Raw genomic sequence first — 27158 nt, 5'->3', positions numbered from 1 at the left:
TATTTGTATTGTTTTTATTACCATCCATCACAACGCACCTGGGTGGTGGGTGAGCAGCGTCACCCTCATTTTACAACTTGGGAAACAGGCACAGAGAGGTGAATGACCTACCCAGGGCCACAGAGTGAGTCAGTGGAGCTGGGGAGAGGCCCCAGGAGTCCTGGCGCCCAGTTCCCCAGCGGCTCTGTTCCAGCTGGCATCTCAGCACCGCCAGGTGTGAGGCTGGGCTCTAGTCCCACCCTCCTCAGATCAGCAGGTGCAGGGACTGCTGCGGAGGGGGTATCCAGCCTGCACAAGACATGGCCTTCAGGAAGATCTTGGAACCATCCCCTTATCAATAGCAAGGCCAATGGCCCAGCTGTCCTGGCTCTGGCCAGGGGAGCCTGGCCATTGGTTACAACAGGAGCAGGAGCAGACCTTACATTTCTTCAGCCCTGATCGGCCAGGATTTGGGGGCCAGACAGTGACTGTTTGCCCCCCCTTTGCTCTGAGGTGGTCTCATTTATGGCAGGGAAGTGGTGCCTACGACTAACCCCTATAAATATAGTGCAAAGCGTGAACCCCTGCAGCAGCCCTTGCAGTCAAACCCTGGGCACAATGCCCCTGCAGAGCCCCTCTGGCCAGGCCCTGCTCCAGCGAGCCAGTCCCTCAGCCCATGGAGGGAGTTCAGCAAGGGGAACTGCAGCGTGACTATGCTGACAGCGAGGAGGCTGCTAGGAGGTGGAATTGGACAAGCTGGGATGTGGAACCCCTCCAGTTCCAGGTGGAACATTCGCAGGCAGCCACACTCCTCACGGCCCGCAGTCTTAGGGGAGGGCCGTGCTGTCATTCTCTCTCCACGCCCCTTGGTCTCAGCTGGTCTCCTGGAGGTAGGCCCTGCAGTGACAAGCAGTCTCTTCTGTGCTCGCTGCCAGGAGGCCTGGGAAGATCTGCCAACAAGCCAAGTGGCCCAGTCCTCCCATCTCCAGGCCCTGCCCAGCCAGAACAAGGGGCTCCCTGCCGGGGCAGGTCTGAAACGAGGCTCGACTGCTCCTCACACGTCTCCCAACCTCGTGTACAGCTATGCCCGCTCGTAGGCCTCCTTGTACTGACTGGGAAACATGTTACTTCCAACCAGACTGGCCGTACCCTCAATGTCCCCCGCAGAGCTGTCCCCAGGTGCCAGGAATGGGGCAGGGTTGCTCTGCACGGGGCTGTAGGTGTCCAAGAGGAACTCTGGGCCAAGGCAGCCTGGCAGCTCTATGGGAGAGCAGGCGGCGGGCAGCATGTCCCTCTGGTTCAGGCAGCTGTAGGAGGCGTAGTCCGGGCCCAGGCAGAAATCGAAGGGCTCAGGCACCGTGATGTGCTCCAGGCTGGGGTGGAGGGCAAAGCCTTCCTCTGCAATCAACAGGAATGGCTCAGTTAGCTAGAGAGCCCTGCTCCCCCAGGAATGCAGCGTGGTGCCCAGGCTGCCTTGGGACGACAGGGAAGGGCGACGGGCATCCTCCTGGGTGGCTGGGGTGCCATGCAGAGGGCGGGCAGTGGGGATGTGGCCAGACAGGCCCCCAAAGGGAACAGCCTGCACCTTGCCAGCGTGTCCAGTCGCCAGTCTGGGCTGGAGCGAGGCAATACCAGTGGTTGGCCCAAGGCAGGGACGTGATGGGTGTGACACTTCTATATCTCGGGGGCGTACCCTGTAACCCTCATATTCATCATTTGTATATAATTGTGATATTTCATATAAAGCAGGCCATGTGAGGTATCATGGGAAAGGCTATGATCAGCTGAAATGCGTGTATCATTAATGCATATAAAATTGTAAGAATTATCTTGTAAGGTTTTCACTAAAATATGTTGTGGGTTTGGGAAGCATCCAGATACTAGCTCTCCAGAGACAATGACAAGGGAGGTAACCAACGCCCGGGTGGGTGCTGAACACACATCACCAGCCATTGTCCAGCAAGGGAGCTACAATGCAATGACTCACTTACACAAGGCCACACCAGGAGAATTGCTCAACCTTGCCTGGGGACTCAGCAGTGCCCATCAGACATGCCTGGACTTGTGTTCTCCAAGCACATGGACTAAGGGTATAAAACAGAACACGGTGGCCCCATGCTGGGCCTTTTCTCCTCCCCCAACCTATGCTGCAAGCAACAAGGACGCTCAGAAGACTGAAGACTCCAACAGAGGAGACTGGCCCAGGCTTCAAGGGTGAAATCTGTGTACTATGAACTGCAATATCCAGTGGGGTGACAAAAACTGCTTAATGTAGATGTTGTGCAGGCTAATAGGGCTGAGAGTGTAGACTGTGTGCTTATATTTTATGTTATTTTGGTAACTAACTGACTTTTTGCCTGTCACTTATAATCACTTAAAATCTCTCTTTTGTAGTCATAAACTTGTTTTACTGTTTATATTTACCAGTGAGGTTGCCTGAAGTGTTCGGTAAATCTGCTCAGACTTACAAAGGCTGGTGTATATCCCCTTTCCATTGATGAAGTGGTGAACCAATTAACACACTTGCATTGCTCAAGAAAGCGTCTTGAGCAGTGCAAGACGGTATATTCCTGAGGTACAGTGCCAGGAGCTGGGGGGATTTGGCTGGTACCTTTCTCAGTGTGATTCATGAGTGGCTCTGGGAACATTCATGCAATCTAGCTGGGTGTGGGGGCTCCACATGCGGTTGTGCTGAGTGATCACAGCGCCTGGAGGGGTTTGCTGCTTGTCACTAGCAAAGCATTGTGAGAGACAGCCCAGGCTGGAGAGATAAGAGGCCACGGCGGTCCCACAGTCCCAGGCTGCACCCCAGGGATCCCGTCACAGTGGGGAGTTACCCCAGCGAGGGGAGTGCAATCACTGGAGGGCTCCTGGGGATGGACCTGGCCGGCAGGGTTGCAGTGCTGCCTGCCTGGGGAGGCAGAGGGCAATGCCTTGGGGGCTCCAGCAGTGGGAGCCCAGCTCAGGACGCCTTTGGGCTAATTCTCAGGGGGGCAGAACACCCCAGCTCACATTGGTTCCACTGGGAGTTGGGAGCTGAGGCCCTGACATCGTTGCCACCATGAAAAGGGGCTCCCCAGAGCCCCACTGCCCCCTATGTGTTGGAATCATTGTGCCCCCCAGGTCCCCACGTGGGGGATCAGTGTGTCCCCTCAGGCTCCCACCTATCTTCCCCCATGTGGAGAAGGTCCTTATGCCAACTCCAGATGCCCCAACCTGCCCTGCCATGTGGAGGGGGTCACTGTGACCCCTGGATGCCCCCACCTTCCCCCCGCCCAGTGTGGAGGGGGTCATAGTGCCCCTGGGCCCCTGCCTGCTCCCCTCCCATGTGTAGGAAGGGAACACTGCACCCCCCCCCCAGACAAATACACCATACGGGGGTGGTGGTCACTGCACAGGGGCACCAGCCAGCGACATGCCAATCCACGTCCTGACACAAGACAACTGACCTGCTGCCTGGGGCACGAGGAAATGGTCCATGTAACCTGGCTTCTTCTTCCTCTTCTTGGCTTCAATCCCGTGAGGGTCTAAGGGAGAAGAAGAGAAGGCACCTCACAGCGCCCGAGCATTGGCACAGCCTGGCCCCACAATGGGCACCCGAAGGAGCCAAAAGCCGCCTATGACTGCGGCAGCAAGCCTGGTGGGAGCAGCCCCTGCGGGCTTCCCCCGTCCCCTCAGACGGCAGGTGCCTGAAGGCTGCACTCCATCGACCCGTCACTCTGAACAGGGGATGGGGGGGGATCAGCTATCAAGCTGAAAGGTGTGGATGTGCGGGGGGATCAGACTGTCACACTGAGCGGTGTGGATAGCGGGGATCAGGCCATCACGCTGAGTGGTGTGGATGTGTGGGGGGATCAGACTGTCACGCTGAGTGGTGTGAATGGGGGGGATCAGACTGTCACGCTGAGCGGTGTGGATGTGCGGGGGGGATCGGACGGTCACGGGGGGATCAGACTGTCACGCTGAGTGTTGTGGATGTGCGGGGGGGATTGGCCGTCACGCTGAGCGGTGTGGATGTGGGGGGGGGAGGGGGGAGAGAGATCAGGCCATCACGCTGTGTGGTGTGGATATGCGGGGGGATCAGGTCGTCACGCTGAGCGGTGTGGACGGGGTGAGATCAGACCGTCATGCTGAGTGGTGTGGACGGGGGGGAGATCAGACCGTCATGCTGAGTGGTGTGGACGGGGGGGATCAGGGCGTCACGCTGAGCGGTGTGGATAGGGGGGGATTGGCCGTCACGCTGAGCGGTGTGGATGGGGGGGATCAGGGCGTCATGCTGAGCGGTGTGGATAGGGGGGGATTGGCCGTCACGCTGAGCGGTGTGGATGTGGGGGGGGGGGATCAGGCCATCACGCTGAGTGGTGTGGATATGCGGGGGGATCAGGTCGTCACGCTGAGCGGTGTGGACGGGGGGGGAGATCAGACCGTCATGCTGAGTGGTGTGGACGGGGGGGTGATCAGGGCGTCATGCTGAGCGGTGTGGATAGGGGGGGATTGGCCGTCACGCTGAGCGGTGTGGATGGGGGGGATCAGGGCGTCATGCTGAGCGGTGTGGATGGGGGGGATTGGCCGTCACGCTGAGCGGTGTGGACGGGGGGGATCAGGGCGTCACGCTGAGCGGTGTGGATAGGGGGGGATTGGCCGTCACGCTGAGCGGTGTGGACGGGGGGGATCAGGGCGTCACGCTGAGTGGTGTGGATAGGGGCGGATTGGCTGTCACGCTGAGCGGTGTGGATGTGGGGGGGGGGGGGGATCAGGCCATCACGCTGAGTGGTGTGGATATGCGGGGGATCAGGTCGTCACGCTGAGCGGTGTGGACGGGGGGGAGATCAGACCGTCATGCTGAGCGGTGTGGATAGGGGGGGATTGGCCGTCACGCTGAGCGGTGTGGATAGGGGGGGATTGGCCGTCACGCTGAGCGGTGTGGACGGGGGGGATCAGGGCGTCACGCTGAGCGGTGTGGATGGGGGGGATTGGCCGTCACGCTGAGCGGTGTGGACGGGGGGGATCAGGGCGTCACGCTGAGCGGTGTGGACGGGGGGGATCAGGGCGTCATGCTGAGCGGTGTGGATGGGGGGGATTGGCCGTCACGCTGAGCGGTGTGGATGGGGGGGATCAGGGCGTCATGCTGAGTGGTGTGGACGGGGGGGAGATCAGACCGTCATGCTGAGTGGTGTGGACGGGGGGGAGATCAGACCGTCATGCTGAGTGGTGTGGACGGGGGGTGATCAGACTGTCACGCTGAGTGGTGTGGATGGGGGGTGATCAGACTGTCACGCTGAGTGGTGTGGATGGGGGGTGATCAGACTGTCACGCTGAGTGGTGTGCGGGGGGGGGATCAGGTCGTCACGCTGAGCGGTGTGGATGGGGGGGATCAGGTCGTCACACTGAGTGGTGTGGACGGGGGTGATCAGGGCGTCACGCTGAGCGGTGTGGATGGGGGGGATTGGCCGTCACGCTGAGCGGTGTGGATGAGGGGGGATCAGCTGTCACGCTGAGCGGTGTGGATGGGGGGGATTGGCCGTCACGCTGAGCAGTGTGGATGGGGGGGATCAGCTGTCACGTTGAGCGGTGTGGATGGGGGGGATTGGCCGTCACGCTGAGCGGTGTGGATGGGGGGGATCAGGGCGTCATGCTGAGCGGTGTGGATAGGGGGGGATTGGCCATCACGCTGAGCGGTGTGGACGGGGGGGATCAGGGCGTCACGCTGAGCGGTGTGGATGGGGGGGATTGGCCGTCACGCTGAGCGGTGTGGACGGGGGGGATCAGGGCGTCACGCTGAGCGGTGTGGATGAGGGGGGATCAGCTGTCACGCTGAGCGGTGTGGATGGGGGGGATTGGCCGTCACGCTGAGCGGTGTGGATGGGGGGGATCAGGGCGTCATGCTGAGTGGTGTGGACGGGGGGGAGATCAGACCGTCATGCTGAGTGGTGTGGACGGGGGGGAGATCAGACCGTCATGCTGAGTGGTGTGGACGGGGGGTGATCAGACTGTCACGCTGAGTGGTGTGGATGGGGGGTGATCAGACTGTCACGCTGAGTGGTGTGGATGGGGGGTGATCAGACTGTCACGCTGAGTGGTGTGCGGGGGGGGGATCAGGTCGTCACGCTGAGCGGTGTGGATGGGGGGGATCAGGTCGTCACACTGAGTGGTGTGGACGGGGGTGATCAGGGCGTCACGCTGAGCGGTGTGGATGGGGGGGATTGGCCGTCACGCTGAGCGGTGTGGATGAGGGGGGATCAGCTGTCACGCTGAGCGGTGTGGATGGGGGGGATTGGCCGTCACGCTGAGCAGTGTGGATGGGGGGGATCAGCTGTCACGTTGAGCGGTGTGGATGGGGGGGATTGGCCGTCACGCTGAGCGGTGTGGATGGGGGGGATCAGGGCGTCATGCTGAGCGGTGTGGATAGGGGGGGATTGGCCATCACGCTGAGCGGTGTGGACGGGGGGGATCAGGGCGTCACGCTGAGCGGTGTGGATGGGGGGGATTGGCCGTCACGCTGAGCGGTGTGGACGGGGGGGATCAGGGCGTCACGCTGAGCGGTGTGGATGAGGGGGGATCAGCTGTCACGCTGAGCGGTGTGGATGGGGGGGATTGGCCGTCACGCTGAGCGGTGTGGATGGGGGGTATCAGGGGGTCATGCTGAGCGGTGTGGATGGGGGGGATTGGCCGTCACGCTGAGCGGTGTGGATGGGGGGGATCAGGGCGTCATGCTGAGCGGTGTGGATAGGGGGGATTGGCCCTCACGCTGAGCGGTGTGGATGTGTGGGGGGGAGGATCAGGCCGTCACGCTGAGTGGTGTGGATATGCGGGGGATCAGGTCGTCACGCTGAGCGGTGTGGACGGGGGGGGTGATCAGACCGTCATGATGAGTGGTGTGGACGGGGGGGAGATCAGACCGTCATGCTGAGTGGTGTGGACGGGGGGGATCAGGGCGTCACGCTGAGCGGTGTGGATGGGGGGGAGATCAGACCGTCATGCTGAGCGGTGTGGATAGGGGGGGATTGGCCGTCACGCTGAGCGGTGTGGATGGGGGGGGATTGGCCGTCACGCTGAGTGGTGTGGACGGGGGGGATCAGGGCGTCACGCTGAGCGGTGTGGATGGGGGGGATTGGCCGTCACGCTGAGCGGTGTGGACGGGGGGGATCAGGGCGTCACGCTGAGCGGTGTGGACGGGGGTGATCAGGGCGTCATGCTGAGCGGTGTGGATGGGGGGGATTGGCCGTCACGCTGAGCGGTGTGGATGGGGGGGATCAGGGCGTCATGCTGAGTGGTGTGGATAGGGGGGGGATTGGCCCTCACGCTGAGCGGTGTGGATGTGGGGGGGGGGATCAGACCGTCATGCTGAGTGGTGTGGACGGGGGGGAGATCAGACCGTCATGCTAGGTGGTGTGGACGGGGGGTGATCAGACTGTCACGCTGAGTGGTGTGGATGGGGGGTGATCAGACTGTCACGCTGAGTAGTGTGGACGGGGGTGATCAGGGCGTCACGCTGAGCGGTGTGGATGAGGGGGGATCAGCTGTCACGCTGAGCGGTGTGGATGGGGGGGATTGGCCGTCACGCTGAGCGGTGTGGATGGGGGGGATCAGCTGTCACGCTGAGCGGTGTGGATAGGGGGGGATTGGCCGTCACGCTGAGCGGTGTGGATGGGGGGGATCAGGGCGTCATGCTGAGCGGTGTGGATAGGGGGGGATTGGCCATCACGCTGAGCGGTGTGGACGGTGGGGATCAGGGCGTCACGCTGAGCGGTGTGGATGGGGGGGATTGGCCGTCACGCTGAGCGGTGTGGACGGGGGGGATCAGGGCGTCACGCTGAGCAGTGTGGATGAGGGGGGATCAGCTGTCACGCTGAGCGGTGTGGATGGGGGGGATCGGCCGTCACGCTGAGCGGTGTGGATGGGGGGGATCAGGGCGTCATGCTGAGCGGTGTGGATGGGGGGGATTGGCCGTCACGCTGAGCGGTGTGGATGGGGGGGATTGGCCCTCACGCTGAGCGGTGTGGATGTGTGGGGGGGAGGATCAGGCCGTCACGCTGAGTGGTGTGGATATGCGGGGGATCAGGTCGTCACGCTGAGCGGTGTGGACGGGGGGGGGGTGATCAGACCGTCATGATGAGTGGTGTGGACGGGGGGGATCAGGGCGTCACGCTGAGCGGTGTGGATGGGGGGGTGATCAGACTGTCACGCTGAGTGGTGTGGATGGGGGGGTGATCAGACTGTCACGCTGAGTGGTGTGGATGGGGGGTGATCAGACTGTCACGCTGAGTGGTGTGGATGGGGGGTGATCAGACTGTCACGCTGAGTGGTGTGCGGGGGGGGAATCAGGTCGTCACGCTGAGCGGTGTGGATGGGGGGGATCAGGTCGTCACGCTGAGCGGTGTGGACGGGGGTGATCAGGGCGTCATGCTGAGCGGTGTGGATAGGGGGGGATTGGCCGTCACGCTGAGCGGTGTGGATGGGGGGGATCAGGGCGTCACGCTGAGCGGTGTGGATAGGGGGGGATTGGCCGTCACGCTGAGCGGTGTGGACGGGGGGGATCAGGGCGTCACGCTGAGCGGTGTGGATGAGGGGGGATCAGCTGTCACGCTGAGCGGTGTGGATAGGGGGGGATCAGGGCGTCACGCTGAGCAGTGTGGATAGGGGGAGATCAGCTGTCACGCTGAGCGGTGTGGATGGGGGTGGGGATCAGGGCGTCACGCTGAGCGGTGTGGATGGGGGGGATCAGGTCGTCACGCTGAGCGGTGTGGATGGGGGGGATCAGGGCGTCACGCTGAGCGGTGTGGATGGGGGGGATCAGGGCGTCACGCTGAGCGGTGTGGATGGGGGGGATCAGGGCGTCACGCTGAGCGGTGTGGATGGGGGGGATCGGCCGTCACACTGAGCGGTGTGGATGGGGGGTGGGGATCGGCCGTCACACTGAGCGGTGTGGATGGGGGTGGGGATCAGGGCGTCACGCTGAGCGGTGTGGATGAGGGGGGATCAGGGCGTCACGCTGAGCGATGTGGATGGGGGGGATTGGCCGTCACGCTGAGCGGTGTGGATGGGGGGGATCAGGGCGTCACGCTGAGCGGTGTGGATGGGAGGAGATCAGCTGTTATGCTGGGCTGTCTGGATGGGGTGGATCGGCCATCACACTGAGTGGGGGGATCAGGCCTACACATCAAGTAGGGGTGTATGTGGGGGATCAGGACTTCATACTGAGTGGGGGTGGGGGCAGCAGCCACCCTCACTGATCCGCTCATTGCGTGGCAGGCAATAAAACCCACCTTTTCAAGTGTTCTGCCAAGGAGTCAGATCGCTGGTGCCGTTCTGCAGATGGGAGCACACCGAGGGGAGTGACTCCCGTGCCGGCCAGAGGCAGAGCTGGGAATCTAGCCTCTCATCCCATCCCACCAGAAACTCCAGCGCCCCGGCTGGAGTCATCAGTCATCCCTGGCATGGGCAGAACCGGCCCAGGAGCCAAGAGCTTCTTGCAAGGGCCATGGCCAGGCCAGCCCGATCCTCGTAGCCCCCCAGCCTGCCCTGGTGTGAGGCCTTCACACTCACCTGACGCTGAGAGCTCCTCCAGGACGTCCGGCATCCCCCGCTTCCTCTTCACATGCACCCCATACGCGTCTGCAGAGATTGAGGCAGAGGAGGGCACGGCCTGAAGCATGGGAAATTGCCACAGACCTCTGCCCAAGGGCTCCCAAAACCTGCCTGGCACCAGCTGGGCACGTGCCCTGCTGCACCCTGTGGGGCTGTGACCAGTAGGGTCTGCTCTGGGCCCCCCTGGCCTCCCTTTCTCTGAGGAGCTGTGACCAGTGGGGGATGCTCTGGGCCCCCCCGACCCTCTCCAGAGGGCTATAACCAGAAACGGCTGCTCTGGGGGGCCCTGACCACTTTTCCCTGAGGGGCTGTGTGCGTCAGGGGCTACTCTGGCCCCCGTGACCCCCCTCCCCCGCAACGGGGCTGTGACTGGCGGTGGTTGCTCTGGGTCCTCATGTTCCCCCTCCCTCCCAACAAGGCTGTGATTGGTGGGGGCTGCTCTGGTGTCCGTCCCCCCCTAGGGGCTGTGACCAGCAGAAGCTGCTCTGGGGTCCCATGACCCCCTTTCCCCACCAACAGGGCTATAAGAACATAAGAACGGCCATACTGGGTCTGACCAAAGGTCGATCAAGCCCAGTATCCTGTCCTCTGACAGTGGCCAATGGCAGGTGCCCCAAAGGGAATGAACAGACAGGTAATCATCAAGTGATCCATGCCCTGTCACCCAATCCCAGCTTCGGGCAAACAGAGGCTAGGGACACCATTCCTGCCCATCCTGGCTAATAGCCATTGATGGACCTATCCTCCATGAATCTATCTAGCTCTCTTTTGAACCCTGTTATAGTATTGGCCTTCATAACACCCTCTGGTAAGGAGTTCCAGAGGTTGACAGTGCATTGCATGAACAAAATACTTTCTTGTATTTGTTTTAAACCTGCTACCTATTAATTTCATTTGGTGGCCCCTTGTTCTTGTATTATGAGAATGAGTAAATAACACTTCCTTATTCTGTTAGTCTTAAAGGTGCCACAGGACCCTCTGTTGCTTTTTACAGATTCAGACTAACACGGCTACCCCTCTGATACTTCCTTATTTACATTCTCTATACCACTCATGATTTTATAGATCTCTATCATATCCCTCCTTAGTCACCTCTTTTCCAAGCTGAAAAGTCCCAGTCTTATTAATCTCTCCTCATACAGAAGCCATTCTATACCCCTAATCATTTTTGTTGCCCTTTTCAGAACCTTTTCCAATTCCAATACTGTACATCTCTTTTGAGATGGAGCGACCACATCTGCATGCAGTATTCAAGGTGTGGGCGTACCATGGATTTATATAGAGGCAACGTGATATTTTCTGTCTTATTATCTATCCCTTTCTTGATGATTCCCAACATTGTTTGTTTTTTTGACCACCGCTGCACACTGAGTGGATGATTTCAGAGAACCATCCACAATGACTCCAAGATCTCTTTCTTGAGTGGTAACAGCTAATTTAGAGCCCATCATTGTATATGTATAGTTGGGATTATGCTCTCCAATGTGCATTACTTTGCATTTATCAACATTCAATTTCATCTGCCATTTTGTTGCCCAGTCACCCAGTTTTGTGATTGGCAAGGGCTGTGCTGGGCCTCTCTGACCCTCCCTACCCCCGAGGGGCTATGACTGGTGGGAGCTGCTCTGGGCCCTCCCCTCTCCCCAAGGGACTGTGACCAGTGGGGGCTGCTCTGAGTCCTCCCCCTCCCCCCCCAGGAGCTGTGACTGGCAGGGGCTTCACTGGGCCCCCCGACCCCTCTACCCATGAAGGGCTGTGTCTGGCGGGGACTGCTCTGGGCTCCCCAGACCCCCCTTCCCCTGAGGGGCTGCTCTGGGCCCTGCCCTGACCTCCCCTTTCCCCAAGGGGCTGTGAAGGGCTTTGTGGGGTGGCGGTTACCATGGTCCTTGGGCAGGTAGGTGAAGTGAAAAGGCTCGCTGCAGACACTGTCTGTCAGGCGCTGCAAATACACCTCCACCTCCACCGGCTCCAGGATGTCCAGGTGCTGGTACGGGGGTGTCTTGAAGACGATGGCTATCTGCCGGTGCACGTCGGCCTGCGAGAAGTCCGCCTTGCTCTCCCATGCGTCCCTCCGGAAGACCACAGCAATGTCCTCTGCGGGGGACGTGGGGTGAGGGTTGGGGAGCTGACTGGGTGACTGGCAGGCAAGGGGGTGCCCCAGAAGACTGGGTTGGGTGGGAGGAGCTGGGGACAGATTGGGACCCAGATCCAGCTGCAACAGGGGGAGACCCCAGGCCCACACAGTATGGTAGCACAGAGAATTCCCTGCCTACTTGTCTGGCTGCTGGGTCTCATGCACTTGCTCAGGGTCACGCTGACCTCCAGGTTTGGAGCAGGGCAGGAATCCTCCCCCCAGGTCAGACTGATGGGACCTTGGGGCATTTCACCTTTCCCGGCTGACGGCTGTAGATCAGCTGGCCATGTCTCATCTAATCAACTCTCTGCTGTGGCAGGGGCCAGGCCACTGGGGGCACCTGGGTCTCTCCAGTCCTCTGCCCGTGGCTCTCAGCAGCTCAGTGTCCGAGGACTGAAACCCTTTGGTGTAACTATGTCCTTGGGCTCAGCTCAGGGCAGTTCCGAGCAATGCAATGGCCTGTGCGATGCTGGGTCAGACTGGCTAATCTAATGGGTCCTCCTGGCCTTGAGCTCTACAGAATTCTGAGTGAGCACGTGCCCTCCACAGGCCCCACACCATCACCTCCCCTCGCCTCTCGGTCTAGCAGGGCTCCAGAACTAGCCCATCTGACCCCCCAACCCCTTCCCCTTCTACCAGAGCTCCATGCCTCCTCCCACCCCCCCATTCTAGCTGACCCACTCCCTCCTCCCCAGTCCTATGGAGCTGCAGCGCCAACCCCCTTCCCCTCCGTTACCTTTCTGGACTTTGTCGCAGAGCAGGTAGAGCTCCTCCCCGCCCGTGCAGGGCCCGCACTCCTTGTTCATCCGGCAGATCCTCAGCTCTGATGTGTTTGTGGATTCTGCAAACGCCAACACTCAGTTCAGCCACTGCACAGATCTCCCCGCCCTGCTCCGGCCTTCCCCGGCCACATGGGGCCAGCTGGCATCAGGGAGCCAGCCTGTCCTACCCCCCACCATGCAGGGCTGGCTGGCTGGCACGAGGGACCCTCCTATCCCTCCCCTGCCACACAGGGCTGGCCAGACACGGGGGATCCCCCTCTACTCCTCCCCACAATGCAGAGCTGGCCAGCAGGCACGGGGCATCCCCCCTCCATCCCTGCTCCTGCCCCACCATGCAGGGCTGGCCGGCAGGCACGGGGCATCCCCCCTCCATCCCTGCCCCCGCCCCACCATGCAGGGCTGAGTGGCTGGCACGGGGGATCCGCAGCCTCTGAAAAGGCCAATGGGGCTGTGCTGACACTTTTAAAAATTCATTCTGGTTATTTGCCTGACCTGGGTGGCGTCAGCTCTGGGGCCAGGTGGGGGTGCCCTGTGCCAGGGAACAGACGTGGTCCTGCTGCCGGGCAAGCACTAGGTTGGGCCTTTCACAAATCTGCAGCCATCTCAGACTTCACAGGGTCACTGTGTTGCCCCCCACAGTCACCCAGAGCCTCGCGGCGCTGGCAGCCGGCTCCGAATGCCCACAAGAGCCTCCCTCAGCCATTGGCAGTGCAGGGCCCATGACACACAGGAGGCGGGCTGCCATTCCTCCAAGCAGAGTGCATTAATGCACACCAGTGGATAGGCCAGCGGCTGCCCACGAATTGGCCTGTAAACCACTCCCTTCTCCCCGTTCAGATCCCCCCAGGAGTCCCCATCTGCCATGGGGGCGGGAGATGGCCAGGTCCACGGGCCACCGGGAAAAGATCCCATACACCGGGTAAAACATGGCACTAACAATCACCCCCAGCTCCTCCACATGTCCCATCCCTAGTGTGAGCTCTCAAGTGCAGACACCATAGCTTCCTACTGGTCCATATAGCATCAAGCATGGCACCGCTGCAATACCAGCCCTGCCCCAAACAGCCCTTCCGGCACAGAGCTGCTCACCCCCTGCATGGCACCGCTGCAATACCAGCCCTGCCCCAAACAGCCCGTCCGGCACAGGGCTGCTCACCCCCTGCATGGCACCGCTGCAATAGAAACCCTGCCCCAAACAGCCCGTATGGCACAGGGCTGCTCACCCCCTGCATGGCACCGCTGCAATACCAGCCGTGCCCCAAACAGCCCGTCCGGCACAGAGCTGCTCACCCCCTGCATGGCACCGCTGCAATACCAGCCCTGCCCCAAACAGCCCGTCCGGCACAGGGCTGCTCACCCCCTGCATGGCACCGCTGCAATACCAGCCCTGCCCCAAACAGCCCGTCTGGCACAGAGCTGCTCACCCCCTGCATGGCACCGCTGCAATATCAGCCATGCCCCAAACAGCCAGTCCGGCACCGAGCTGCTCACCCCCTGCATGGCACCGCTGCAATACCAGCCCTGCCCCAAACAGCCCGTCCGGCACAGGGCTGCTCACCCCCTGCATGGCACCGCTGCAATACCAGCCCTGCCCCAAACAGCCCGTCCGGCACAGAGCTGCTCACCCCCTGCATGGCACTGCTGCAATACCAGCCCTGCCCCAAACAGCCCGTCCGGCACAGGGCTGCCCAGCCCCACCCTGGCACCGCTGCAATAGAAACCATGCCCCGAACACACACACCACAGCAATACAAACAGCCCGCGCAGCACTCGGCTGCCCAGCCCGGTTTTCTCAGCCAGGGCCCTGGCAGGTTCCGGCCTAGTGACACTTCCCTCACTCAGCCAGGGCAGGCTGAGCTATTGCAGTGAGTTTCCTTTTCCTCAATTTCCCTCTGAAACACTCCACCATCCCGCAGTCCCCCGCCCAGGCCGGGTGTCCAGACGTGCCGGGACATGGCTGCAGTGCTGACCCTGCCCTCTGCCCAGCACTCTGTCATCCTAGGGCAAGTGGGCTCGGCCACGTTCCCTCCTCTGGCATCACCATGGCCCCCTGCATCGCTCCACTCCGCCCCGCCCTCCCCTGCCACAACCCAGCTACTTACTCTTGTCAAAGATGGGCTCGGAAAGGACGGGGCTGAGGTGCCGGATCTGCCCTGAGGGCTCCTGGTACGAGGCCTGGAAGCAGATCCTCACCACGTTCATGTCCACCTCCTGGTGATTCTTCAGGGAGCCAGCTGCAGAGAGAGAACAGGAGGAGAGCGCCCTTACAGAGTTTGGAAAGCCATCTCAGGGCTATGCCCCAAGCTGACCCAAGCCAGGAAGCATCCAAGTCTTGCCAATTCCTTCTGCAGAACATCTCGAAGATCCGGCCTTTCCCATCTCTCCAGAGCTAAAGCTCCTCCAGGCTCTCAGCATCTCGCGTCCTGAACACCTCAACATCCTTCTCTCCGGCCTTGACAGGTGCATCCTCGCTCTGCTCCGTGCCGTGCAGAATGCTGCTCCGTGCCGTGCAGAAAGCTCATTCTCCCAGGCCATTGCTTTGCCCCCGTCACCCCTCTCTTGGCATCCCTCCACCGGCTGCCCCTGCTCTACGGCATCCCACACGCTGCTCGTCTTCACCAAGGCCTTTCCCAGCCTGTCCCCCCTCAACTATCATCCCTCATTCACAGCTGAGCTGTCGATGCTCATCTCCTACTGGCCCATGATGCCAGCCTCCATCCCCCACTGGTGACATCTTCAGACAAATCCCTTCCTACTCTCTCGCCTGCTGCCCTCACACGTGGGAGCAGCTCCCTGTACACATCCCCAAAGCTCCTTCACTGTCCTCCTGCAAATCCCTCCTCTGCGTGATGCCTACAGACAACTGACACCAGTTAGGCTGCGGGTGTGTGCAGAGACCCCCATTTCCTTGTGCTCCCCCGTCTGTCTGTATCCACAGGCTGCCTCTTGGCTTGTACTTAGACTGTAAGGTCCTTGGGGCAGGACCTTCTGGTTCTTGGTGTATGACTGGGACCCCTTGGCATTATGGGAGAACAAAGAACAAACAAACAGCCAGGCCAGCTAGGGACTGGAGTCTCTCTCCTCCAGCCACCCTCTCACCACAGGGGAGGTAGAACCAAATGACACCAATCTTTAGCCTAGTGTTGTCCAATGATGCATTCCCACTGGCCAGCGGACTCCTCCCCCACAGCTCCCACCCCATGTGATAGCCAATGAGGAGGGGCAAAAACAGTGCTGCCAACTCTTGTGAGATTGGGCGGGGGGGGGAGGGGTTTAAAGTCCCACCTCTCAGAGTCAGAGTCCTAGATTCCAAGGCCAGAAGGGACCATCACGATCATTGAGTCCAACCTCCTGTACAAAGGAGGCCAGAGAACTGCCCCAAAGTAATTCCTAGGGCAGATTATTCAGAAAAACATCAAATCTCGATTTAAATATGGCCAGTGACAGAGAATCCACCACGCCCTTTGGTATGTTGTTCCAATGGTTAATTACCCAGACTGTGAAAAAAAGTACCCTTATTTCCAGTCTGAATTTGTCTAGCTTCAACTTCTAGCCATCAGATCGTGTTAGACCTTCCTCTGCTAGACTGAAGAACCCATTATTAACTATTTGTTCCCCATGTAGGTACTTATAGACTGTGATCAAGTCACCGCTTAACCATCTCTTTGTTAAGCTAAACAGGTTGAACAACTTGAGTCTATCACTCTAAGACAGGTTTTCTAATCCTTTAATCATTCTTGTGGTTCTTCCCTGACCCCTCTCCAATTTATCAACATCCTTCTTGAACTGTGGGCACCAGAACTGGACACAGGATTCCAGCAGCATTCACACAAGTGCCAAATACAGATGTAAAATCACCTCTCTCCTCCTACTCGATATGCCCTGTTTACGCATCTCGGGATCGCATTAGCCCTTTTGGCCATAGCATTGCACTGGGAGCTCATGGTCAGTTGATTCTCCACCATGACCCCCAAATCTTTTTCAGAGTCGCTGCTTCCCAGGATAGAGTCCCCCATCCTGTAAGTGTGGCTTGAGTTCTTTGTTCTGAAATGTATTTGTGACAAAGTGGGAATTGTTCATGTTTTGTATGACTACTGTGTGTGTCTCAGTTTCCCCTATGTGCTGCATGGTTAACTGGGGTGGCGGGGAAGGCTGTTTATTCTTTGCAGAGTCCCAGAGATCCAGGTGTGACTAACACCTAGCTGTCTGGGATCTGATGTGGGAACGATTGGAGGTGCTGATGGGGAATGATTTGGAGGACTGGTCGGGCAGCACCCAGAGTGCCCTGGTCCTTACCCAGAGAGGGCCACCCTGCCCTGGTGCCAGGCAGACTACCCAGCAAGGGTCTCAGTAGCCTCCAACTGGGGAAAGAGCTTAGTCCCAAAGTGGGGAAACTGAGGCACAGCCAGCGAGGACTGTGTCCCCAGCCCCAGCCAGCAGGTGGAGTCAGGTTCCACTCCCTTCCTCAGCAGCTGAATTTCAGACTGAGCTGCAGAAGGATCCTTCCTTATGGCATAATTATGATGCATTTTGTACGAGTTGGGTCATGTCAGGTGTCATTGGAGAAGTTATGATGTGCTGAATATGATTATTCTATTGGTATGCATGTATCATTTTTAAAATAAAATATATGGAGATATACCAATCTCACAGAATTGGAAGGGACCCTGAAAGGTCATTGAGTCCAGTCCCCTGCCTTCACTAGCAGGACCAAGTACTCTCCCTGACCAAGCTGGGAGGTTAAAGGGGTGCAATGGTTCCCGCGGCTCCCAAACTGACAACCCGTCACACCCTGATCCAGTACCTGACCCATCTAACTCCATGATGGAGTTGCCTGGCAGGCAGGGCTCCTTGGGGCCACGCACCTTTAAATGGATCGATCCCCAGCTGCAGCTTCTTCTCTATGGCTGCCTCGATCTCCTTCTTCTTCACGCACTGGATGCCAAGGTTGTTAAAACTGCCGGGAACCAAAGGGGAGATGTGTTGGAGAAGCTGGGGGCCATGCGAGAGGAACCCCACCTCCGCACAGGAAGTGCCACCACCTGGGACCACAGCCCCGGGAGGGCCTGGGCATCACCCCCCTTTCAGCCAAAGCAACCCTTCCATCGGAGTCAGGAGATTGGCATGACGCTGCGTCTCTTAGGCTTTCACTTATGGTGCCCAGAGCCTGCCAGGGAGTGGCCTGCACCTTAACAGAGACAGAAACATGCGGATGTCTGTGCCCCCCTCCCACATCTCCCTGTGTATGGGAAATGGAATATAAAACTTCTGTTGGGATTTTTGTAATAAATCAGCCCCAAGGAGGAGTATTATTGAGCGAGAAAAGCCTGAAGTGAAGTTATTGGATTACCTGAGAGGGGAAACTGAAGCAGGTGCCCTTGTGCCATGGCCTGCCACAAGGGGGTGCTCTGGGTGTGGCTGCCCTAGGACAAGGCCGCTCTTGTCCCAGAATCAGGGCATCCACGCCAGGGAGGGACATGCCTGCATGGCAGTGCCAATGGTGCTCCCAGTGCTCTCGTGGGAACATGGGTCACTGAGATCTGAGCAGTCCTCATGCGGATTCTCTGGTGTCATGTCAGGGTACCTCACTTTGGCTTAGCTTGAACAGATGCCTAATTAACTTCCTCTGAACTGAAGGAAATCCCCCTCCCACCCCCCCAGCTCCGGGGCAGTTGGCTAGAGCAGGAGTTCTCAACCTTTTTCTTTCTGAGGCCCCACCCCAACATGCTATAAAAACTCCATGGCCCACCTGTGCCACAACAACTGGTTTTCTACATATAAAAGTCAGAACCGGCGTTAGGGGATACAAGCAGCGCAGTTGCCTGGAGCCCCCTACCACAGGGGCCCCTACGAAGCTACGTTGCTGAAGATTCAGTTTCTGCCCCAGGCTTCAGCCCCATGGGGCGAGGCTTTGGCTCTCTGCCCTGGGCCCGAACAAGTCTAACACTGGCCCTGCTTGGCGGACCCCCTGAAACCTGCTCACGGTCCCCCAGAGGCTCCCGGGCCCCTGGCTGAGACCCGCTGTGCTAGGGGTCAGCTTTTCCCATCTGGTGAGGGCTGGGCAATGTGGTGGGCTCCAGCCCAGGCAGTGCTTCTGGGACAGGGAGAGGACTGTTCTGTCACCAGACCAGGACAATGGCAGAAGCCCCAGAGTGGGGAGATCTCACCTCAGCTGCCCCATTGGCCGCAATCAGGTTAACGAGCTGCTTAGGGGCACCAGTGTCTATTCATGGAGGATAGGTCCATCAATGGCTATTAGCCAAGATGGGCTGGGATGGTGTCCCTGGCCTCTGTTTGCCAGAAGCTGGGAATGGGCGACAGGGGATGGATCACTTGATGATTACCTGGTCTGTTCATTCCCTCTGGGGCACTGGCATTGGCCACTGTTGGAAGACAGGACACTGGGATAGATGGTGTGACAAAGTGGGTTTTTCCTCCTTATTATGTTGCAAGTGAGCCTATGTGAGTCTTCCTGTTTTGCATGAATACTGTGTGTGCCTCAGTTTCCCTGTTTGCTGCACCAATGCCTAGGTGGTGGGAATAAGGGTGGGTGACTTTTGCTGAGACCCTCGGGGCCAGGTGAAGAGGCTCCAGCTGTCTGCACGTAAGTGATGGCCGATGCCCTTCGTAACCTCAGACCCAGGCGGGGGTGACACTTTGTCCGGAAAGCGAGACAAAGACCGAAGGAGGGGCAACGGGCACATCGGGTCTCTGGAAGCTGGGTAGTCTCCTGTTTAGGACTTGGAGGAGGGAGTCCAAAACGTCTGGCCTGGGGGTTCCTCAAGATGGACTTTCCTGAAAGTCACTGATTTCTGTGCTACCAAGCTCTGTTCTACTCTGTGTTCCTGTCGACTAATAAACCTTCTGTTTTACAACGCTGGTTGAGAGTCACTGGCTGTGGAGTGGGGGTGCAGGGCCCTCTGGCTTCCCCAGGGGTCCCATCCAGGTGGACCCGCCAAGGGGAAGTGTACGGTGCGAACAGGGATGCTGAATGGTCCGAAGTCAGACCAGGAAGGCCGTAGCCGAGGGCCCTGGACAGCATGCCTGAGGGGAGTGACGCTACCCAGCGTCCTGGCTGACTTCATACAGAGCAGTTCCAGAGCATCAGACCTGTGACCCCATCACAACTGGTGGCAGCGGTGTGATCAACTGCACCCCCTGGACAGAGCATCCTGCAATAAGTAACTGGGGAGCAGTAAAAGGACGGGGATTAGCGAGAGACAGAGACAGGCATGCTGAAGGCTCAGAGAGGTGCAGTTCCAGGAGACAGAGAAGCCTACGGCTTAACCCCCGAGAGAGGTTGTGACCCCCAAGAAGGACTGTCACACTGAAGGGGATTCCTCCCAGGGACCATGGGGAGCTGAGAAAGCTCAGGCCTGAGAGTCCGTGACAACTTGGGAGCTGCCAGGTAGCCCCAGAGCCCGCACCGGTTCTGGACCCAGCTGGAGCCACCAAAGAGAATGGGAGCAGCCAGAGACTTGTGTCTCCGGACCAGCCGGGAGTCTCCACCGGGTTCCCCGTCGGTGGATCTGAGACGGATGGAATTGGAACTGAGATTGAAGGAGTCAGAGGACTGTGGGAGACAGGGAAGGCATGAAGCAGAACAGCAGGAGAGACAGCGGCAGCATGAACTGGCGCTGGTGGAGCTGAGAGGCACCGTCCAGGGGTGAGTGGGGATGGACCCCAGGGTGCCAATTCCGCAAGGAACTGCCTCAATACTAAATTGGGGGGGGGGATATAGATGCCTGTCTCGCAGCCTTTGGGAAGTCTTGCAATTGAAACCAGGCTGACCCTGCGGAAAGGCACCAGTGTCTAGCCCCTTTCTGAGTCCCCATAGAGCTGTTTAGCCAGATGGGCGGTGTGGCAGACTGGCTCCCATTCCCAGCCCCAGTGTGTATATCTGCTTGCACTCTCCTGGGCTCAGGCCCCTCAGTCCGCCAGTGGGAGCAGAAGGTGGTGGTCAATGAGGAGACACTCCTGGGGTGGCAAGATCCTGGGGCAGAGAGAACTGTTGTCAGGCCACGGGTGGTGCAGCCACAGATGCTGAGGGGCTGTGTGACCTGGGTGAAGGTCCCCGGGATGAAGCCCCTTGCCCTGATATGGCTCAGATCCCTGTGCAGACACAGGAGGGGTCGGGCTGGCTGGTAGCTGGGGTTCTCCAAGATATCAGCTGTGACATCCTGTTGGGGGATGACTGTCTCTCTTTGGGACAGGATCCAGGCCCTGCTCCTGTAACAGCCAAGGATACGAGTTTGAATTCAGAGAACCAATCGGCTGAAACTGAAGCTGAGTGGGACAGAGAGATGCTCCCCGCCCCCCTGCACAAGGGGGAGGTGGCTCATGCTGGCTCTGATGCTGTGAGCAAAGCAGTGGGCTCGCTGCCTGCCCCGCTGGGACAGCAGGGGCAAAGCTGAGCCCGGGGGGGGATCAGAGACCCCAGCTGAGTGTGGGGAACCACAGCCAGGGTGGGATGGCTGCCAACCAGGGCTGCCTTGTCCAGAGATGCAAGAGGCCCCAGGGCAGGGGGAAGCAGCTAAAAGGGCGCTGCTGGTGACAGACGCCTGGTCAGAGGGTGGCCAAGATCAAGATGGGGGCTCTTCACCAAGAGAGCCCAAATCCCAGTGCTCCAGTCTGGAGGGCTGTGACTGCAGGCAGTGAGAGGGAACTGGTTTCACTTCTCTCTCCAGCCGCTGAATTCCAGGCTGAGCTGCAGAAGGACCCCTCCTTAGAGAAGCTGAGGGAACTTGCTGGCCACAGCACGGCGAAACCCCTTTAGGAAGGCTGCAGGGAAAGACTCCTGTGGGAAAAGGGATTCCTGTACCATCCAGGGGAAATGGAACTGTAGGGGATCAGGAGGCAGCTGGTGGTGCCCCAGAAGTACCACCACAGGCTTCTGTAACTGGCCCACAATGTCCCTCTTTTGGGACACCTGGAAATCCAGCACACCAGGCAGAGGCTGCTACAGAACTTTTACTGGCCTGGAGCCTTTGACGCAGTCCAGCAGTACTGCAGGTCCTGCGACTGCTGCCAGAGGGTGGAGAAGGCCCGGGACAAGGTTAAGCAGCCTTGAGACACCTGCCTGTCATAGAGCAGCCTTTTCAGAAGGTGGCCATGGACATAGTGGGGCCCCTCAGCAAGCCGACCCGGTCAGGGAAGAAATACATTCTGGTGGGTTACTGTGCTGCTGACCATCTTCAGCAGAGGTGGGTTAACCCAGGAGGTCCTTACAGACCAGGGGTCCAATTTCATGTCAGCCCCGCTCCAGTGCTTGTGGGAGAAGTGTGGGGTCTGGCACACCCTCAATCCAATTGGCTGGCGGAGAGGTTTAACAGGACCTTGAAGATGATGCTGAAGACTTTCATGGACCAGCATCTGCAGGACTGGGACAAGTATTTACCCCACCTGCTGCTCGCGTGCAGGGAAGTGGCCCAGGAACCCATGGGTTCTCTCCTTTGCAGTTGCTGTAAGGGAGGAGAGTGAGGGGACCCCTGGACTTGGTGAGGGGAAGGCCTCTCCCGATGAAGAATCAGTGGTGGAGTGAACACTAAATTTTCGGGAAAAGTTCGTTGAGCTCATGGGTCTGGCCAGGGGGAACCTAGCCAGGGCCCAAGGGAGGCAGAAGGTTATAGTAGGACTGCACGGCACGTGCCCACTCCTATGCTACTGGGGACCAGGTGATGTTTCTCATCCCGGTGCGGAAGAATAAACTACAAGCTGCCTGGGATAGGCCTTTTAAAGTCATCACCCAGCTGAATGAGGTGAACTATATGGTAGAACTGCCCAACTGGGCTCACAGCCGCCGAGGGGACCATGTCAACATGATGAAGCCGTACTGGGACAAGGAAAAGTCTGTACTGGCCGTGTGTGGGCAGTTAGAGGAGAAGGGGGAGGATGCCCTAGTGGGTCTGTTCCCTGAGACAGGACCCACTAGAATCAATTCCCCTCTCTACCCAGCTAACCCCTGCCCAGCAGGCAGAGATCAGAGAGGTGCTGTGTATCTACCCACAGCTGTTCTCCAACTGGTCTGGACTCATTAACCTAGCTGTCCACTGTGTGGGGACAGGAGCCAATCTTCCCATCAGATGTTTCCCATTCAGAGTCACTGGGAACACAGCCCAGGCCCTGGAGAGAGAAGCCAGAGACATGCTGGCTTTAGGGGTGATCCAGCCCCAGGACTCACCCGTGGTGCTGGTCCCCAGGAAAGATGGGTCGATCTGATTCTGTGTGGACTATCGGAAGTTCAATGCCATCACCATGTCTGGTGCCTGCCCATGCCTAGGTCTGACAGATCCTAGACAAGTTGTGGGGGTCTACCCCACTACCAATGATCTCACCAAAGGCTACTGGCAGGTGCCTTTGGATCCAGATTCCAGGCTGAAACCTCCTTTTGTCACCTCTTTGGGAATATACAAATCCCTGGTCCTACCTTTCGGCCTCAAGGAGGCGTTGGTCACCTGCCAGCATCTGGGGGAACAGTTACTGAGGGGGATGGAAAATTTTACCCTAGCATATATTGATGATATCTGTGTCTTTGGCCAGACCTGGGAGGACCATGTGTCCCAGGTGAAGAGGGGGTTGGGTCGCCTCTAGGAGGCAGGACTGAGTATAGAGGCCAGAAAATGCAAGGTGGGGATGGCAGAGGTGCCGTACCTGGGCCACAAGGTGGGGAGCAACTGCCTAAAGCCAGAGCCAGCCAAGGTGGAGGTGATCAGAGATTGCCCTGTGCCCCAGACTAAGAAACAGGTCCAGGCCTTTATTGGGATGGCGGGGCACTACCGGAGGTTTGTGCCCCACTTAGCTCTGTGTCAGCTCCCATCACTGATCTATGCAAGAAGGATAAGCCAGACAAGATTGTCTGGACCAAGCAGTGCCAGAGGGCTCTCTGCGTGCTGGAGGAGGATCTGGTCAAGGGCATGGTGCGGGTAAACCCAGACTTTGACAAGCCCTTTATGGTGTTCACCAACGCCTCAGACATCGGGCTGGGCTTGGTGCCAATGCAAGCTGATGCGAAGGAGGAAAAACTCCCCATCATGTACCAGAGCAAGAAGCGGCTGCCCTGGGAGCAGAGCTATTCGGCCATAGAGAAGGAATGCCTGGCCATGGGGTGGGCTCTTAAAAGTCAGCAGCCGGATCTATTTGGGCGTCACTTCACTGTGTCCACTGACCACTTGCCCCTGCTGTGGCTGAACCAGATGAAGAGGGCCAATGCCAAGCTCCTGAGGTGGAGTCTGTCCCTCCAGGATTATGAGACGGGGGTGGCCCATGTTAAGGGGAGTGCGAATGTTATAGCCGATGCTTTGTCCCAGCGAGGGAGGCCTGAACTTCCCCAGGTCACTAGCTAGAGTGATCCCGCTCAGTTCGGTCTCAAGGGGGGGAGAGATGTGACAAAGTGGAGTTTTTTTCCTTATTATGTTGCACGCGAGCCTATCTGAGTCTTACTGTTTTGCATGAATACTGCGTGTGCCTCAGTTTCCCTGTGTATTGCACCAATGCCTAGGTGGTGGGAATAAGGGTGGGTGACTTTTGCTGAGACCCTCGGGGCCAGGTGAAGAGGCTCCAGCTGCCTGTACATAAGAGATGGCCGATGCCCTTCGTGACCTGAGACCCAGGCGGAGGATGCGATCAGGTGACACTTTGCCCGGGAAGTGAGACAAAGACCGAAGGAGGGGCAACGGGCATGTTGGAGGTCGGGTCTCTGGAAGCTGGGCAGTCTCCTGTTTGGGACTCGGGAGTGGGGAGTCCAGGACGTCCAGCCTGGGGTCCCCCCAAGATGGACTTTGCTGAAAGTCTCTGATTTCTGTGCTAACAAGCTCTGTTCTATGCTGTGTTCCTGTCGACTAATAAACCTGTTTTACAATGCTGGTTGAGAGTCACTGCTGACTGTGGAGTGGGGGAGCAGGACCCTCTGGCTTCCCCAGGGGTCCCGTCCAGATGGACCCACCAAGGGGAAGTGTATGGTGTGAACAGGGATACTGAATGGTCCAAGGTCAGACCAGGAAGGCCGTAGCCGAAGAGGCTCCTTGCCCCGGACAGCGTGCCCTGAGGGGAGTCACGCTACCCAGAGTCCTGTCTGACTTTATACACAGCAGTGCCAGAGCACCAGACCTGTGACTCTGTCACAGATGGACCTTTGACCTGACCCAGTATGGCCGTTCTTAGTAACTGAGAGGTTTGGAGCGGCTCAGTTGATGTGGCCTGAGATGTCCCACTCTGCCCCAAGGGGACACTGGGTGCTGATCACATGGTGGGGGAGGGGGAGATCATGCGGGGAGCCCTCTGGGGAGTAACCGCTACCCTGAAACCACCAGTGTGGGCGTTCCTCAAAGCCCTTCAGCCTCGCAGAGAGGGCGAGGGGGAGCGCAGCGTCCAGCTGCGAGCGGCAGGCCCTGTCCCCACGGGAGCTCTGTCAGCACCAGCTCACAGCCTGGAGTTCCTGTGCCGAGCGGGGAGCTGGTACCTGTGTTTGGGGTTGACCTGGGGCCTCAGGGTGACCTCGCAGAGCCCGTTGTTGCAGTCTTTCCCCACGAGACTGTGAGGGTGGATGCGGTAGGGCCAGTCCTTCCACACCAGGCACGCAATCACCTTCACCTCAGGGATCTTCTGGCAGTTCAGCAGCTGGGGAAAGAGCACAAGATCAGAGCCCAGGCCACGCTGGGAGTCCCCCGCCACGCCAAGGGGGTGAGAGACCAGGCTCTGGGTTCAATGTGTAATTAACCTGCCCAGTAAATTGCCCGCCCCTCTCCACAGGGGGCAGAGCTCAAGGCACGGCGGCTCAGAGCCTGCAAGCGACCCTGCACCCGCTGGGCTGCCCAGCTCCACTTTCCAGCCAGGGATCCTGGCTGCCACAGCGTGAAATGGCAACAAACCCCACAGAGATCATCCGAGGGCAGAGCCTGGCCACTGGGGGCGAAGGACCCCGGATGGCCACCACCAGCAGCGATGCTAGGTTGGCCAGGACGGTGCAGAGAGAGGCAGGGTTTGGCAGCCACAGGGCCCTTCCAAGCCCACAGGTATCCCTCCCATCCCTGGGTTTGGCAGCCAGCGCCCTTGGTATCCCTCCCATCCCTCGCCCCCCAACCTCAGTGGGGCGCCAAGAACCAGGGAGAGAGCGAGGGGAGTGGGGCAAGTCCCCGGTCCCTGCCTCTCCTGTGAGGGGGGCACTAAGGGACACATGAGGCACAGGCAGCCCAAGGCTGGCCCTGGCCCTCCCCCAGCCCCCTTCCCCGCTGTGAGGAGACTGGCCCCTGCTCCTCCCCCACACTCACCTCGATGGCTGGCAGGGTCTTGCTGGCCTCCGTGCTGCTCTCGCCCAGGATGCTGCCGGCTGACCTGCCTTCGCACTCATAGCGGAAACGCATCCCCCGCTGCTTCGGCTGCTCAGTGATCACCAGCCTGGGAGGCTCCAGCATGTCTTCCAACTGCTCCTTTGGCGAGCGCATGGGCGAAGCCCAGTGGGGCCGGCTGGCAGGGGGCGGAGTCGTCCCCCGGGGCACCAGCCTGGGCGTCAGTTGCAGGCTACTGAGGCTCTGCGAGAGCAGGGGAGGTTGAGAGTCCAGGGGCAGGGCGTGAGCCGCGGCGGGATGGGAGCTGCCAAAGGAGGCCAAGCCGCCTGGCAGTGGGCTAGGTCCTGTCGGCTCCATTAGCCTCAGCATCCGAGTGGGTCCGGCTGGGTTTGAGCCCCTGGGCACCAGCTTGGCCGTGCCCTTGGGAGACGCCTTGGAGAGGAAGGGCGGGGCTTGTGGCTGGAATCCATCCTCCTTAATTAACTCTTCGATGATTTCTGCAGGACGGGGACAGAACCAGAGAGTGAGACAGGAGGACGGGCTGGCCTCCTGCTAGGAACGGGCTGGAGGAGAGCCATGATGGGCCAACCTCCACCCTCACTACTGCCCTAGCAAGACCCGGGGAAAGGGCAGGCCTAAACTGATCTTGTTCTGAATGCCCTGCCTCCATGTGCACACGCAGGAAGAGGGACCCTCCGAGAGGAGCCATGCACCGCTGCAGGGCCACCACTGGGCCAGCCCCGGCAAACAAGGCAACAGATCCCCAGGGTTCAGAGCTTTGTACTGCGCTCACTCTGTGCGTGCGCGAGTGAGTGGACATACACGGGTGATACCAAAAAGCAATGGGCCCGATTCGTCGCTGCCCTGCAGGGCCTGCGCCAGCCACACCAGAGCAGAGTGCTCCTGCTCCGCTCGGAGAGCGTTTCACACCTGCCTTCACAGAGACCAAGAGTGTGAGGCCAGAAGGGACCATCCTGCACATCCAGTCTGACCTCCCATGTAACACGGGCCACAGGGCTTCCCTGAATTCATTCCTGTTCGAGCTAGAGCAGGTCTCTCAGAAACACCCCAGTCCTGACTGAAGAATAACACTTGGCCACTTTACGCTGAAGTCAGCGACTGCTCACGCGCCAAGCAGCAGGGAATCTAGCCAAGATGCTTCACAGCACTTGCCTAAGCATCCCTGCCCCTCGCTCACTCACCTCATGCATTAGGTCGGCCCGCCCTACCCATAGCCCTGATGCCCAGGTGCCTCACCCGATGGGCCTTGCCCTCCCCGCAGCCCTAACATGTGGGCACCTCACCGATCAGCCTGCCCTCCCCGCAGCCTTGGCACCCAGGTGCCTTGCCCTCCCTGCAGCCCTAGCATGCAGGTGCCTCACCCAATTGGCC

General features: G+C 59.3%; 1 protein-coding gene across 2 annotated transcripts in view; it reads right to left on the bottom strand.

Moving 5' to 3' along the window:
• The window catches only part of RELB (RELB proto-oncogene, NF-kB subunit), a 31746-nt gene continuing 4588 nt past the window's right edge, over positions 1-27158 (bottom strand). For both annotated transcript variants that reach the window (XM_042844473.2, XM_065570699.1), the window contains exons 4-12: positions 25749-26263; positions 24941-25098; positions 17349-17440; positions 14586-14717; positions 12438-12542; positions 11446-11661; positions 9526-9594; positions 3429-3506; positions 1-1377 (exon numbers count right to left, since the gene is read on the bottom strand). In XM_042844473.2, coding sequence (XP_042700407.2) covers positions 1061-1377; positions 3429-3506; positions 9526-9594; positions 11446-11661; positions 12438-12542; positions 14586-14717; positions 17349-17440; positions 24941-25098; positions 25749-26263 — 1682 coding nt within the window. In that variant the 3' untranslated portion in view covers positions 1-1060. The remainder of the gene's footprint in view (positions 1378-3428; positions 3507-9525; positions 9595-11445; positions 11662-12437; positions 12543-14585; positions 14718-17348; positions 17441-24940; positions 25099-25748; positions 26264-27158) is intronic.

The sequence above is a fragment of the Chrysemys picta genome, chromosome 17 (genome assembly GCF_011386835.1).
Source record: "Chrysemys picta bellii isolate R12L10 chromosome 17, ASM1138683v2, whole genome shotgun sequence".
Classification (NCBI taxonomy): domain Eukaryota; kingdom Metazoa; phylum Chordata; order Testudines; family Emydidae; genus Chrysemys; species Chrysemys picta.
Note: the sequence above shows the minus strand (reverse complement) of the source record. Positions and strands in the feature narration are given on the sequence as shown.